We start from the raw sequence: 14,978 nt of genomic DNA on the forward strand, positions 1-14,978 counted from the left end.
CTATAGCGTGGTATACGGGTCTCTAACACACCAAGCCACTGGACTTGGAGTAATAGGACCACGAATCATGTACCATGAATCTTTAGGCCAATACACCAGCATATTCCAAGCTGAAGTATGCGCCATAGGACGGTGTGCAGAGCTCAATATGAAGCGTGGGTACACAAACAAGGACATTGCGATCGTCTCGGACAGTCGAGCGGCAATCACTGCACTCTGCAGTAATAGAATCACCACGAAGCTGGTTCGAGAAGTAAGAACAAAATTGAACCATCTGGGCAGCAACAACAGGCTGTCCTTAAGATGAATTCCAGGACATAAAGACATATCCGGGAATGAACTAGCCGACAGGCTAGCAAAACTAGGGGCGGAACGACCCCTTATGGGACCCGATCCTTATTGTGGCATAGGCAGACGCACAGTCAAAGATTACCTAAGAAAGGAAGAGGTACTGTAATGGTACGGCTGGTAATTGTTTTTGCCACAGCCTCGGTTGGAGAGGGAATCGGAGGTTCAGTGCACTAAGCTGCGCTCTGCGCTCAGCTCGCCGGTATTGGGGTCGGGGTTTTTTCCTATCCCTATGTTCTCCTTACTCACCACACATCATAAATGAAAGTGCACTTCCTCACTCTACTCTAATACTCTAATACTCTAAAAACAAAAGTAACCAAAAATATCAGTATAATGATCCCCATCGGAATAGTTGATAGAAAGAGGCATGCAAACACGGTTGTGGTGATCTTAGTTGGTATTGATCACCCGTTCTGTACCCGCCCTACCTTGGTAATGATATGGAAGTTTGGCATTACCCCTAACACAAAATCAATACGTGTTCTAACCTCGATAATTCCTCGGCATTATGTAATTAGACAGACTCAGCGAAATCTTTAAATGTTTATACTTTAATTAAATTCCAAAGATGATAATAATTATAATTATACATTTCATTTTCTTTCAAAGGGTTGTACTTAATATTCAAATAGTTTTACTCTAGATTAATTTTAATTTAAATGCTAAGAAATTCAAATTAATTCATTGTAATTTTACCAGAAGCCTAACGCAAGAATGTCAACATCAGTTGTACTCACTAAGGGTTAATTCATTTCCAAATAATTTCCAAGTACCACTTACATTAACCTACAACAAGATCTTGGGCCCAACAAACTATTTGTAGCTGTGGAACAAGCGTTAGTAAATATATATATAAAAGATATGTAAATGAGTAGGCATATAGATAGTAAACATTTTAGGCTGACATTAATCGTTAGAGGCTGTACACATGATATTACTTAAACTAAAATTTCCATTAAGGGTTCATCAAATTATTCAAACAAAAGAAAATTCATATTAAAATTTAAATTATTTTAAAGAGGTTGACATTGGCACAGCTCTGACACAAGGGTTAATATTCAGCGGTGCCAAACTCTTGTTTTCTTTCCAATACAGGGTGTTTCGTGTACTCACGACGAAAAGTTACATGTTATGCAACGCCATGTGCTAAACTTTTTGGTTAATGTTGCAGCTTAGATGTTGTTGTTTTCACTTAATTTGTGGCTGATGTCCTTCTGTCGCTCTAATTGCTCCACAAATTCCCCTGGGTAGGGTATCCCAAAAAGGTTATGGCGCATCCCACTAATACTGACTGCAAAGTTGGGACACCGGCGGCAGCAAGATTTAGAACACATATACATATGTGTATGTGTGTTTGTATGAAAGCGCGCAGCGCCAAGGCTGAGCCGGCCGCCGGTGACCAAGAAGCTACGGAAGATTTACTAAATTAGCGTACACACACAACTCATATGAGCTATAGCAAATTTACCTTCAAAAACTTCAAATCAAATCAATGGCTCACTACAGGTAGACTTTGGAGTCTCCTGATTGCTGCACAAAAGTTTGCGGTTCTCCGCCCACGTGCCTAAATTTGGACTTGGCTATGGGTGCGGTTCCGAACACGTGGTTGGTTTTCACTCTTGAATTAAAATTTCTCGTTCACAAAATTTTACGCACTGTGGCGGTAGAAGATCGGCAGCGAAATGATCGAATCGCCCGAATTTTCTAGCAGCTATCTGTTCATTAGCTTTAACGGGACTATTCCTGGCAACTTTGCAATGGGTGTGTGTGAGACAACTATACGATTTAAGCTGAAGCAGTATAGTTGATCTTAAAGCTTGCACACTTGAGCTAGTTTAACCCTTAGCTGACCTAATAAATTTGTACGTCCGTTGCAATTTAAAAATCTTGCCTTTCTGTTCACTGGCCACTACTGTACATATGAGGCAACCCTGCTGGGAAAACACCAAAGGCCAAAGACAAGCCAAAACCCTCATCGTCAATTATGACATGAAAAGGTTTAAGAAATTTATACTACTAGGGAAGAGTTCACTTAGGATAGTTACAGGCTTACTAACCGGACATTGCAAACTAAGGAGACATCTATTTAATAAAGGGATTGCAAACAGAAAAACATGCAGATTCTGTGATAGCAAGGATGAAACCTCCCTACACATAATATCAGATTGCCCAGCACTAAATAGCCTGAGGAGCAGAACCCTCGGGTCCAGGTTCCTTACACTTGGGACCTCTGGAAGCATCGACCCGATAAAGCTCCTTAACCTTATCGAAGGAGCCGGGTTGATGGGTGAGCTTTAAGCTCAGATAGGGGGTACAATAGATCCAGTTGGGTCGCGGTAACCATTTTCCCCCCACCTTTCCCCCCTCAATCATCGTTAGACAGTACCGTTATATTTGTTGCAGTGGCAAAACTACAATGTCAAGATGGACGTGATCAAATCTTCCGTTTGGTTGTGCTTATGGATTTTTGAACGCTGGCATGGTAAACAAACTCTGAACTATTCGAGGACATCTTTGTTTATCGAGGGCCATACGCACTTCTGGCGCACCCGGCGGACTGTTGATTGACCACCGGTATGAGATAGACTGTGAATTGATGAAAATGCAGTATTGCGCAGAGATTTAGGTATATAAGGACGAACTCTTCCTGTCGATACATCGCAGTATAGTGAGATGTTGTCATCAAATCGAACCTTTTCAAGTTTTAAAGATGTAGTTCCGTGTAAAAGATATACCGGCTCAGGATCTGTTGCTTGATTATCTTCGATTTGGGATAATTTTATGACTGTCGGCATAGTTATGGAGCATAATCTCGATAAAGCATCTGTGACTGCATTCTCAGATCCTTTCACATGTAAAATCGTAGTGCTTAATTGGGAAATATTAGCCAAATTTCGAAGCTGTCTCGGCGATGCTTTCTCTGGTCGCTGTTGCAATGCGTATACAAGCGGCTTTTGATCAGTCTTGATCACAAAAATTCCTTCAACAAGGTGTTTGAAATACCTTATGGATTCGAATATGGCGAGCAGTTCCCGGTCCTATGTCGAGTGATTTTTTTCTGTGGAGCTTAGCTTCTTAGAGAAAAATCCTAGGGGTCGCCAATTTCCGTCTGTGCGCTGTTCCAAAACTGCTCCGATTGCGAAATCGGAAGCATCGCAAACCAGCTGGAGTTCAGATTTTGGTGCGGAAAAGGACAAGAGCGCAGCGTCTGCCACTTCGTTTGCGAGCTTCAAATACTGTATTCAGTTCTGGTGTCTACTTAATTTTACGTTGATCATTCTTCTTAAAATTTCTTAGCAACTCAGCGGTGCTTGTATGTGTGCTGATCGAGCCAAACATCTGCGATAGTAATTTATGACGCCCAAGAAACGGCCCAGCTGGCTTACAGTTTCAGGGCGTGAATAATTTAAAATGGCATCTATGCGTTCAATTAGTGGCTTAATTCCAAACTCATTCATCGTATAGCTAAGGAAATATACTTGCGGCTGTGCAAACTGGCATTTGCTCAAGTTAATGCTAAAACCATGTTTCTGTAGAACTTCCAATACAGCTCAAAGATATTCTTCGTGTTCGGCCAGGGATTGCGACGTTATAAGTATGTCGTCGATATAGCAATAAACGAAGTCCATGCCGCGGAAGATGTTGTACATGAAACGTTGAAATGTTTGAGTCGCGTTTTTTAATCCAAACGCCATATACAGTGGTGTCCGTAAGTATTTTGTCAAAATAAAAGTGAAATATACTCGAAACCTGAACTTGCTTCTTTTAACTTTTGGTATGAATGGAAAGGTAATTCAAATGCCGTTTGAATGATACCATACTTTTCGCAACTCATTCGATATTTATTGAAAAGGGCAATTTTGACATTACAAAATTTTGCCATGACAAAAATGACAAGAAATACGCATTTCAGCCATAATTTTCTCTTTTCCATACAAATTTTTTCCAACATTGTCACCTTCAAAAAATCATAAAAAATAGAAGAAAAATTATTTTTGAAAAATTCTTTTTGCAGTTCCTATTATTTTTGATTAAAGAAACTTTTTGCATCCAAAAATTTTAGTTTTGAAGCCGAGGGAAAAAAGTTTTTTTTTTTTTTTTTTTTTAATTGCCCTTTTCAATAAATATCGAATGAGTTGAGAAAAGTATGGTATCATTCAAACGGCATTTGAATTACCTTTCCATTGATACCAAAAGTTAAAAGAAGCAAGTTTAGGTTTCGAGTATATTTCACTTTTATTTTGACAAAATACTTACGGCCACCATTGTACTGAAACAAGATCAGTCCAAACGGGGAGCACACCGCTGTTTTCTGGATATCGCTCTCTGCCATAAGAAATTGGTAATAGGTTTTAACCAAATCGAGTGTTGAGAAAATTTTCTTTCCTTGCAGTTGCTCAGTAAAATCGTGTACATATATGGGTTATGAGATAGCGATCTGGGATTGTAAATAAATTTAACTTTCGATAATCTCCGCATGCCCGCCAACCACCGCCTTTTTTGGTCACCATGTGTAATGGGATGGACCAAGGATTTTTCGACGGCCGGCATATACCTTGTTCAATCAAGAAGTTTATTTCTTTTTTGGCAGTGGCAAGTTTTTCACCGGACAGGCGTTGTGGTCTATCAGCAACTGGTATACCATTTGTTTCTATGTAATGACGGACGTCGTGTTGCGTGGATTTGTTGATAGATGGTCTTGTCACGTCGACAAATTCTGTTAAAAGTTTTGAAATTTGAAAACACACTGCACTGTAAAAACTGATATGTTTCGCTTGTGCTAGACATGCGGGTGTTGACAGATCAGTAAGCGAGTTGTTTAATCTTTTGTTTTTAAGATCGATGAGCAATTGAAATTTGCTCAAAAAGTCTGCCCCAATAAGAGCTGTGTGCACATAGGCGATAATGAAAGGCCAGGTAAATTTTCGGTGAAGACCCAAGTTTAGCTGAGTGACGTACTTTCCATAAGTATGAATGACGGTCTGGTTCGCTGCATAGAATCGCTTAGAGTGTGTTTTTTTGTCTAACCAGCGTTCGTGGTATGCTGCTTCGAGCATTTTGTCTGCGATCTTGGCAAGGTAGTCGTCGCATGTTGGCCATGATTTCAGATGGTTTCAAACCAGATGTCCCCTCACCCTGAAGAAGTCGGCGTAGTTTCGACTCTGAAGACTCAGCATACTTATTCTCGTCAGGGGGTCGACTGACTATGTCTTCCAGAGCCAAAACTACATCCTTAGATGTGTGTGTGTGTGCGAGTAGTCTCATCTCGGTTACCAATGACAATTGTACGAAGTGCCTCAAGTTTCTGCTGCAGATCTCGGATTTATACAGTTAAATCATTATTGGGATCCGTCATGATGAATGATGATAAATCGGTTGGAACGCTTTCTTCGTCGAAATTAAGGCGTCTTCATTTTATATTTCACTAGAGGTCCTGTGTCCGCTTCGCTGGTCAACACAATTAAACAACATAATAGTCAATGTTGCAACATTTTTCAAATATATGGAAGTATAGAAAGATGGTGATTTAACACTTTTCCAGTTTGACTTTTCCACTTGCGCAGCACAATCCAGCCGTTTCTCTTTTAAACTTTAACGCACTGCAATATCGGTATATTGTCGCCATTGGTCCAATATCTAAATTTTCATTATCACTGTAGTTCGCAGTGGGGTCATATTGGAATGCCAAGCGATTGAATGATGCCAATGATCTTCATGTGCTCATTTGTCTTTCTTCGCTTAAGTTTTATAAATATACTTGTTGCTGGTTTGGATGTCTGCGGCCAATGTTTGCACGTCGTTCTCTAAGCATTTTAGATTATGGACAGAGTCGTGAATTTATCCTCAAATGCACGATCCACATAATTTTTACAGTTCAACTTAAATTAAATAAAAATTCTTTTTTTTCACAATTTCACAGTGAACACAATACCCGATTGTCCATGAAATTAACTGAGCAGAGAATACAAAGGTTTGCATAATATGTGAAAAAACTTAATTCACTTGGAAATGATAAATGAAAACCACAAAAATTGAGTTAAAATGCTATGGTAGCGCGTTTGTCAGTGTGATGAGGTAGCAACTCACTTTATATGCGACAATATTGCAATTTTCTTACGGATCCCTAATTTTTTTCAAAATAAATTATAGCCTACTTTACTCCACGATAATGTAGCTTTCTATCGGTGAAAGAATTGTTTAAATCGGACCAGTAGTTCCGGAGCCCATTCGCTGCAATCAAACAAACAAACAAATTTTACCTCTTTATAATATAAGTATAGATAAATCGTATTGGCATCTTTTCATTAAATGCGCGATTTCTGATTGTAAAAGTGCATGTGTGTGTGTTGGGAATTTCACGAAAAAAAGTCAATTTCGCACGATGAGCAGGGTTTTGATATTTTCATTTGTGGTGATCCACCACTATGGCGAAGTATGTTTGCCATTAAAGATTATTAGGAAAACGAATACATGTAACTTAGATAATTAATAATACTCGCTTTCTATGTCTAGCTTCTTGCTCTTCTCAGTCCGTTAAGCCAAGTCCATGGCACCTCTCCTTTCTCCCATCGAGGTTGCCAGGCTTTAAATGGCGCTGCAACCATATGACGTTGCCACAATCACAAGCTTCCCTGCGCCACCTTGAGGACAATAATGGTATTAGTTGTCGTAAGATGTAATCTATGTTAGGTACAACTGCATTTGCGGTAATATACGTGTTGGTTGTGACAGTGGTATTAATTGGCAACCGTGGGCGTGAGATGTATCTACGATATGTAAAACGCATTTTCGATAATGTTGGTTGGGATACCGGTTTTAGTTGGCAAAAGTGACAGTGAGGTTTAATCGATATTAGGTACGGCTGCATTTACGCTACCGTCATTTTGGCTAACCCCAGCAGCACTAAATCGGTAATATCCACATCTGAGAAATCTCATGCTTCCTTTTCAAATTCTTAAGCTCGGCGTGAACGGATGTGTATAGTGCCAGTGGTTTTTATATGAAGCAAAAAGTTATGGTTGTGTCCGATCAAGGTCCGGCTGGAGCGCGTCTTCACCCGTCGGCGTGCAGTAGTTAGCAAAACGCAGCCGCAAGTCCATTGCAAGTGTAAGTGAACAAGGGATTTTAACCAGATTTTTGACTATTAATCCCCATTTAGTACCCGAATAGCTACTCTCGAAATTTTAAGTATTCCCTGCGCGGAGGCGGAAATAACGATACATCAGCAATTACTGCTGCCCCGAAAATGGGGCAGTTCAGTCCACTGTCTTCAAGCAGTATCTTCAATCAATTTTTTCGGCGCATAGAAGGAAGAACCGAAAATAATGTTCACCCGCTATTTCCTGTCGGGTGCCCTACTCGACGCTTATCTTCGCCAGAAACCAGGCAATGAATGCTTTAGGTGGCCGAATACCATAAATAGAAGTGTTTTCTTTTCCTTTTTTTCTTGCTGTCGGAACTTGTATACCCGTTAATATGTGTTAATCAGGATGCAAGTTTAAGTAAAATATAGTGGTCCGAGATAACTATAGCAGTAGAGTGCAAAATTGTCGTTGTGGCTCAGCAGACGCCAGCGTGAGAGATCATTTGAACTAAAAGACCCCGAAATTGCTAAATAAAAAGCGGTCCAGTTGTTCGCAGTACAGGTCCGAATTGAGCGTTTGGCCATAGGGGAGCAGCTCATAGTGGATTATTCCCTACCAATCCCACCAAATACACAGAAGAACCTTCCTGACCGTCAATCCAGGCTTGGCCACCGTCTGGGCCGCTTCACCGCTTTTCGACCACGACCGTTTGCACCTTACGTTATCGTAAGTGACCCACTTTTCATCGCCAGTCACCATCCGCTTCAAGAACGGGTCGATTTTGTTGCGGCTCAGTAGCGATTCGCATGCATCCATATGGTCAAAAATGTTTTTTTTGCGTCAAGTCGTGTGGCACCCATACATAAAGCTTCTTAGTGACTCCAAGCTTCTTCAAATGGTAAATAACGGTTTGATGACTCATGCTCAGCTCTTGACCGATGCTACGGCTGCTACTATGCCGGTCTCTTTCGACCAATTCAGCGATTTTATCGCAATTTTCGACGACAGGCCTTTCGGAGCGTGGCGCATCTTCGACCACCTCTACACCAGAACGAAAACGTTGAAACCATCGTTGTGCGGTGGAAATGGAAACTGTATCGGGTCCATAAACTGCACAAATTTTATTGGCGGCTTGAGATGCATTTTTGTCTTTATCGTAGTAGTACTGTAAAATATGGCGTATTTTCTGTTTATTTTGTTCCATGATTGCGACGCTATAACTAACGAACGACTTAAAAGAAAAGAAAATCAAACACGTGTTAGCGCGTGAAATGAGCTTTCCAAAAAGGTATAGCATGACATGATGCGACGAATAAAACAAGAACAAGACTTTTTTGACAACCTAATATATATCAAATAAAATCACTTATGTAAGTTTGGAAAATAAATAAGTTAGGTTAAAAACATTGTTGATTAAATGCAAAAACGTGAATATAAGAAAATTCTAATTTTAATTATTGTAAGCTGCAAAGATTTCTAGTGAAATATATAAATATATATATATATATATTAAGAAGATATATATGTATATGTATATATAAATATATTCTAATACAATATATATCAAATAAAATCACTTAAGTTTGGAAAATAAATAAGTCAGGTTAAGAAAATTCTATTATATACCTATTATTATTATTATTATTGTAAGCTGCAAAGATTTCAAATTTTAAAAAAGTTTATGACACTTTTTGATTAAAAAAAATAGAAACATAAACAAACATAAAAAAAAAATTATTAATTAAAATTAGAGCGCTAACTTATAGATGTCAATCTGAATAAAATTTGAAATTTAAAATAAATCTTGAAGAAAAACGATAAAACCAAATATTCATAATTATACTGAATTTATAAAAAAAATTAAATTAAATTTTGTTCTTAATGATTTATAAAATGTATCTTGTAGGTTAACCATATTATTATACTTTATGAAATCATACAAGCTTGCATAGCCAACAAGAATTTTTATAGATTACATTGTCTTTAGCTTTTATATTTAGTTGCTCTTTCTAATGCAGATTATAATCGGAATATTGGCATGGCCAAGAAAGGGAGGGCCAATATTGCGCCCGCATACATCATGTGGCGTGTGTTGAGAGAAATTCTATTCTTTTCTGTCTGTCCGTTTGTCATGCTATCTTTATATCCGGCCGATATTGGCTCGTTGATTTATTTTTGCACGCAAGAAAATTTAATTGTGAAAGATTTAGATGAGCACCCATAAGCTGCAGCCTCTCTAGAACACCACGACAATTGCCGACGAGTTAAAGCCATTTCCAAACATGAAAAAAAAAAAATTGGATCTTGTAACAGGCCTAAAAAATCCGTCCAAGGCCATTTGGTATGTATACCATTATAAAATACCAAGTAAGAAAGAAACAAATTTTAAAAATGTAATAGAACAAGTTTGACATTCATATTAAAATAAAAATTAAAATATTGAAAATGCGTGAAAAGATCGAACTGGGAAATGAAATATGTTTTTTTTTTTTTTGTTATTTTCTTTAACCAGGATTCCCTCTTATAAAACTTAAAAAAAAAATAATACCAAAGTATATCCGCAATTCTTGCTGAAATAGTATATGTTAGCCATAGCAGGGTATTTAGGATCATCGAAGATAATGGGCTATATATTTTATTGCCGAGATAGGAGAAAAAGCGAGAAGCAAATAGTGGTCGGGCCATACCTGATGATAGTCTTCACCTACTTTAACCAGATGTATGATATATTTTTTCCGTGCTGACTTACATTTTTAACATAATTAAAACTTATCTAAATACAATTTTTCGATTTATTTATTAAAAAAAAAGATTTACGGTACTGCAAAAATTTTTAATAAGGTTTTGGTCAGGTTTTATAATTAACAAAATTGTTATAAAAAGCTTAAGTACTATAAGTTTATACGTACATTTGGCAGGGTTTCGAAATACGATGTCAATCGAGGATCTGGTACAATCTGTTGAGCCCTAGAAAATATTTTTATTTATCAAAGTACTTTGATGCCGCTAAAATAATATACGTACTTTTCAGTTTCCAACTCTTTCTGTTGGTCTGTAAGGCATTGAATAGGTAAACATAATTTCAAATGGTTAAGGGGCATAACTAGTGTGACGGCCAAAAAAAAATGTGATTTTTGTGAATTTTTATTAAAAAAAACTACTTCAACAATTACAGTCGACTCTCGTTAAATCAAACCTGCGATAATTCGAACCTCTCTATAATTCAAAGTTATCACGAGGTCCCTACGAAATCTCTTTATATTTCGAACTAAATCAATACATTTTCATACACTTGGTAATTCGAACGAAAAAATCATTGATATTTAACAAAACCACGCGTTAATTCGAAGTCATCAGCGTCTAACACTCGACAATTCAAAGTTGCAGAGAAAAAAGGCGGAAATTTTGGGACAAGTTCAAACTTGCCTTTGTTTTTGTTTTGATTATGTAGTTTGACCATTTGACGCACACACTTCTTTCGAATTGGTTTGTGTACTTATTCAGTTGCTGTTACTCTTTCGTTGGTATGCATATTAAAAGTTAGTGTTAGCTATGAGCCCTAGAAAATATAAAGAACCTTTGGCAGAGGTGTCAGTTAAAGAAGCAAGATCCTCATTTGATACCTTATAAAGCTTATGTCAACAAAACGAAAGTGATGAAAAAGCATTTCAGGCACTTTTTCTCTTTAAAAAAAAGTTATTGAGCAGTGTGAGTAGCAGAATTGTACCAGTATAACAAAGTTCTTTCGAAAGATAAATTAATTCACATTACAAATACATGTACGTACACGAATGTACCTCTTAATTCTTATCATTTTTATATTAATAAATAAAAATTAAGAAACACTTAATAATTCGAAGTTTTATTTATTTTCTCTCGCAAATTTCGAACCATTTGATATTTCAAACACTCGATAATTCGAAATATTTCAAGAGTCCCTCGAGTTTCGAATTAACGAGAGTCGACTGTATTTCAAAATTTTCACAGTATTATTTATATAGTTTTGAGAATATACCTACAGTGAAATTTTTATAGAAAAAAATTATAAATTTTTTAAGTTAGAGCTGATCTCCAAAGGAGCTAAAAAAAAAAAGGACCTTAACTGCTGCAGTGATTCCGGCCTTCTCCGTGGATGAAACTAAAAAAAAAATTCTGGTTTAACTAGATAATATTGTCTATACAATAACCTCGATAAAAAATATCAAGAATTGACAAAAATCGAATTTTTTAAATTAATTTTGGTCGTTTTTGGTCTGCCAATTTTCGATCAGATCAAAAAATCGAAAGATCATTGTAGGGAGATCTATATATAGAACATGCAAAAAAATTTTGATAATGATCGGATCATTAGTTTTTGAGTAATCACTGCAGCAAATTCGGAAAATGCTGTTTTCAGAAAAACGCGTTTAAAGATAAAATGATGGTATTATTTGAAATTTTAATATTTTATTTTTAAAGGTGTAATCTACCGAAATATAAAAAGAAAAAAAAGATTTTTTTGAAATGTCACACTACTTATGACCCTTAATATCGAATAGTTACCACAACGTATGTTTAAGTCCATTTCATATGTATCCCAAGCATCTGCTTTCTCTTGCTCACTTAATTCTTGCTCCACTTTATTTTCTAACAGACTGTCATGCTCATGGTACTTATAAATAAGGTCAGATTGACGCAATAAATCGGCTAATATTGTGTCCTTTGGAAGCACCGGCATTGTTCTTTCGTGGTTTTGGGGAGTCGTCAATCTGAAACAAAAATTTTTTGTGAAAATGAAAATGATCTGTAAAAAGCGGAGAAACTACGTTATTAAGACAAAAAAATTGGCGGGCTTTAGATCCGCACCAAGAGGATGCTCCGTGAATAAACGGGATTTCGTTGGACCTTGACCGCGATCACGCGATGCGACTAGAAAACGCGGAACAACGACGAACAAGTCTACTAACACGGAGATTAGCATTGAGCTAGGATTTAGCTAGGTCAGGTGTAGGACAAGGCTACAAGCATGAAGAACGGAATATTGGAAGAATCCCTGAGTGGAGCTGTGCGTGAAGGCAAGCGGGCGTCGTCCACTTTAATGTACAGGTGTGGACTATCCGGAAATCTGAAAAGGGCTAATTAGATTAGCCAGCATACCGAGGACTTGGCAGAGTAGTAGACGCGGAGCAGATGCGCCGACCAGATAGTCGTCAAAGGCGAGCAGCGGAGTATACGAGAGCAAAGCGAAATAAGCCCCTATCCAGCATAATAAATTGTTTTAATGTTGCCTAAAGCGGATATAAACACGAAAGACCTCTTCAGGATACAGGTAAATAAGCAGGCAGTTGATGGTATACGGCTATCTTGCACTGATGCTACAGAAAGGATCGAGACTTCATCTTGCAGATGACAACCCTAAGTTTAATGTTTTTCGGATAAAACTCCTAACTGAATCCTTATCAGCATCATCAAAGCGGCAACCTTGGCGGTGCGGAGGGGAACAACTAGCTGAGGTAGTGCTGATGAGCGAACCTGTTTGTCCGAGTAAGAAACAAATAAGCATAGTAGCAAGAACAAGGTATCACTATCGCCTTATTGCTACAGTACTACTCTGTTTAACAGAGACCAATAATGAGATGCGAAGGTGAATTGGAAAAACTAAAGGGCGAAACTAACGTTCTTAAAAAGAAACAAGAAAAGAAGATAGCTTTGGCCATCCGAAGCTTATATACCCTTGCAGTCATCAAATATGTTGAACAAAATACATAAAGGCTAAACAACATCGAAGATATGACGATTTTTCTATTAATTTTCCACATTTTCGACTATTGTTCATATGGCAGCTATATGATTTTGATAAAATTTAATTCGTTATTCAAGAGTCGTTAGAAAACCTTTATATTTCAAAAATCGGATAGAGTTATCCGATTTTGATAAAATTTAATCTGAAATTCAATTACACTGGTCAACACAAGTCTTGTTTCCTTTATTTTTTATCTGTCATTGGGTATTTCTATGGCCCTGAGTATGAACAAAATACTGGAAGATTGCTAACAGCTTCAGTTTTTGAAATATAGAGTTTTATTATTTTGATAAAAAAGTACAGAAAATTAATAAATGATGTTAACAAAATTTCTATTGAACACTATCAAATGATCTTTTATACGATTTTCTTGAATGGACGACTTTAGGTAGATCACGTTGCAAACTCCAGCAGTAGTCTGCCATCATATGTGAGTCCCACCGCCCCTGATACCGCTCTTCCATTGTTCGAAGATCCTGATGGAATCTTTCACCCTGCTCCTCACTAAAATCACATAGATTTTGTGGAAATCGGTGAGTTCGAAGATCCTGATGGAATCTTTCACCCTGCTCCTCACTAAAATCACCTAGATTTTGTGGAAATCGGTGAGTGCAGGAAGTGTATTTTTTAATGCACCCTAACTCTTTCAAGTTCGATAGCATGGACTCAACAAGCTCGACGTGGTTGTCAGATTTCTTTTTGCCTAGGAAATTACTCATAACCAAAACGAATGACTTCCAAGCTTTAGATTCGACTTCAGTCATTGATTTGACAAAATTAGGATCTTTCACGAGTTGCCTAATCTGTGGCCCATCAAAAATACTAGCTTTTAATTTTTCTGTACTTAATCCTGGAAACTTGCGTGAAAACAATCGCCACTTTTGTCAAGCGCCTTCACAAACCGCTAGCGGTTTGTCACTCACTCCTTGGTGACTGGATCGCGGGATCTCTAGTCCAATACCAAGAGCGCCCATCTGACTCGAAGCGATTAATTTTTGTTTCATCCGACCATATAACCTTGAAAACACAAGTATTTTGGAATTGTTTACTTTTTAAGACACTGGTAGCAATGACTTACAGTATCCCAATTCGCTATCAAGCACGGTGGCGGTTCCATCATGGTTTGGGGGTGCATTAATTTAAATGGAGTTGGTTCCTTGTTACTAATCGATGGAATAATGCGAAAGGAGCAATATCTATCCATTTTACAAGAAAATCTTCCAAAGGCTAGGACACGACGGTATACCCAAAATATGCCCAGACGCATAAAAGAGCTAAAAAAGTTCAAGGGGATGTGAACTCACTATAAAAAAATCATTAATAAAAATATTTCTTAAAAAAATAACCAGAGTGCAAAACTGTAACATTTGACTTTTTTTCATTTTGGCGCGTCATTTTCTTCAACTGATATCAAATGGCTTTGAATTTTACTTAATAGTTGTACAAAAACCAGACTAAGATCTTCAAAATCCGTGCATTAGAAAAAAAGTTACAGACCTTTGAAGTTGAAACAATGAAATCGAATTACAGTTTTGCTCGTCAGTGTATATTCAAATAGACGCATAATTTTGGCGCAATCAGTGCACAGTGGAACTTGATCAATTTGTAAGTGATAGTTTTCCGAAATAATAAAATCCAAATAAATCAACATGTCAGCGGACACAACGCTTTCTGCTCCAGTCCAATGCTTTCTAAAGCTAACGCGTTTGCGACGACCCTGACCATCGAGAAGCTTCAGGAAATGACGGAGGAAGAATTGC

At 37.5% G+C, this 14,978-nt stretch overlaps 1 protein-coding gene across 2 annotated transcripts in view; it reads right to left on the reverse strand.

Annotated features, from left to right (window-relative positions):
* Window positions 1-14,978, reverse strand: part of LOC108101655 (transcriptional regulator ATRX homolog) — a 467,254-nt gene that overhangs the window by 94,314 nt on the left and 357,962 nt on the right. For both annotated transcript variants that reach the window (XR_006245477.1, XM_043208182.1), the window contains 3 exons: window positions 11,979-12,184; window positions 10,461-10,488; window positions 10,346-10,403 (listed from right to left, as the gene is read on the reverse strand). Coding sequence is in view for 1 of the 2 variants with exons in the window: in XM_043208182.1 (XP_043064117.1) it covers window positions 10,346-10,403; window positions 10,461-10,488; window positions 11,979-12,184 (292 nt within the window). In the remaining variant the exon portion in view is untranslated. The remainder of the gene's footprint in view (window positions 1-10,345; window positions 10,404-10,460; window positions 10,489-11,978; window positions 12,185-14,978) is intronic.

Source organism: Drosophila ficusphila, unplaced genomic scaffold (genome assembly GCF_018152265.1).
Source record: "Drosophila ficusphila isolate 14025-0441.05 unplaced genomic scaffold, ASM1815226v1 contig_414, whole genome shotgun sequence".
Lineage (NCBI taxonomy): Eukaryota > Metazoa > Arthropoda > Insecta > Diptera > Drosophilidae > Drosophila > Drosophila ficusphila.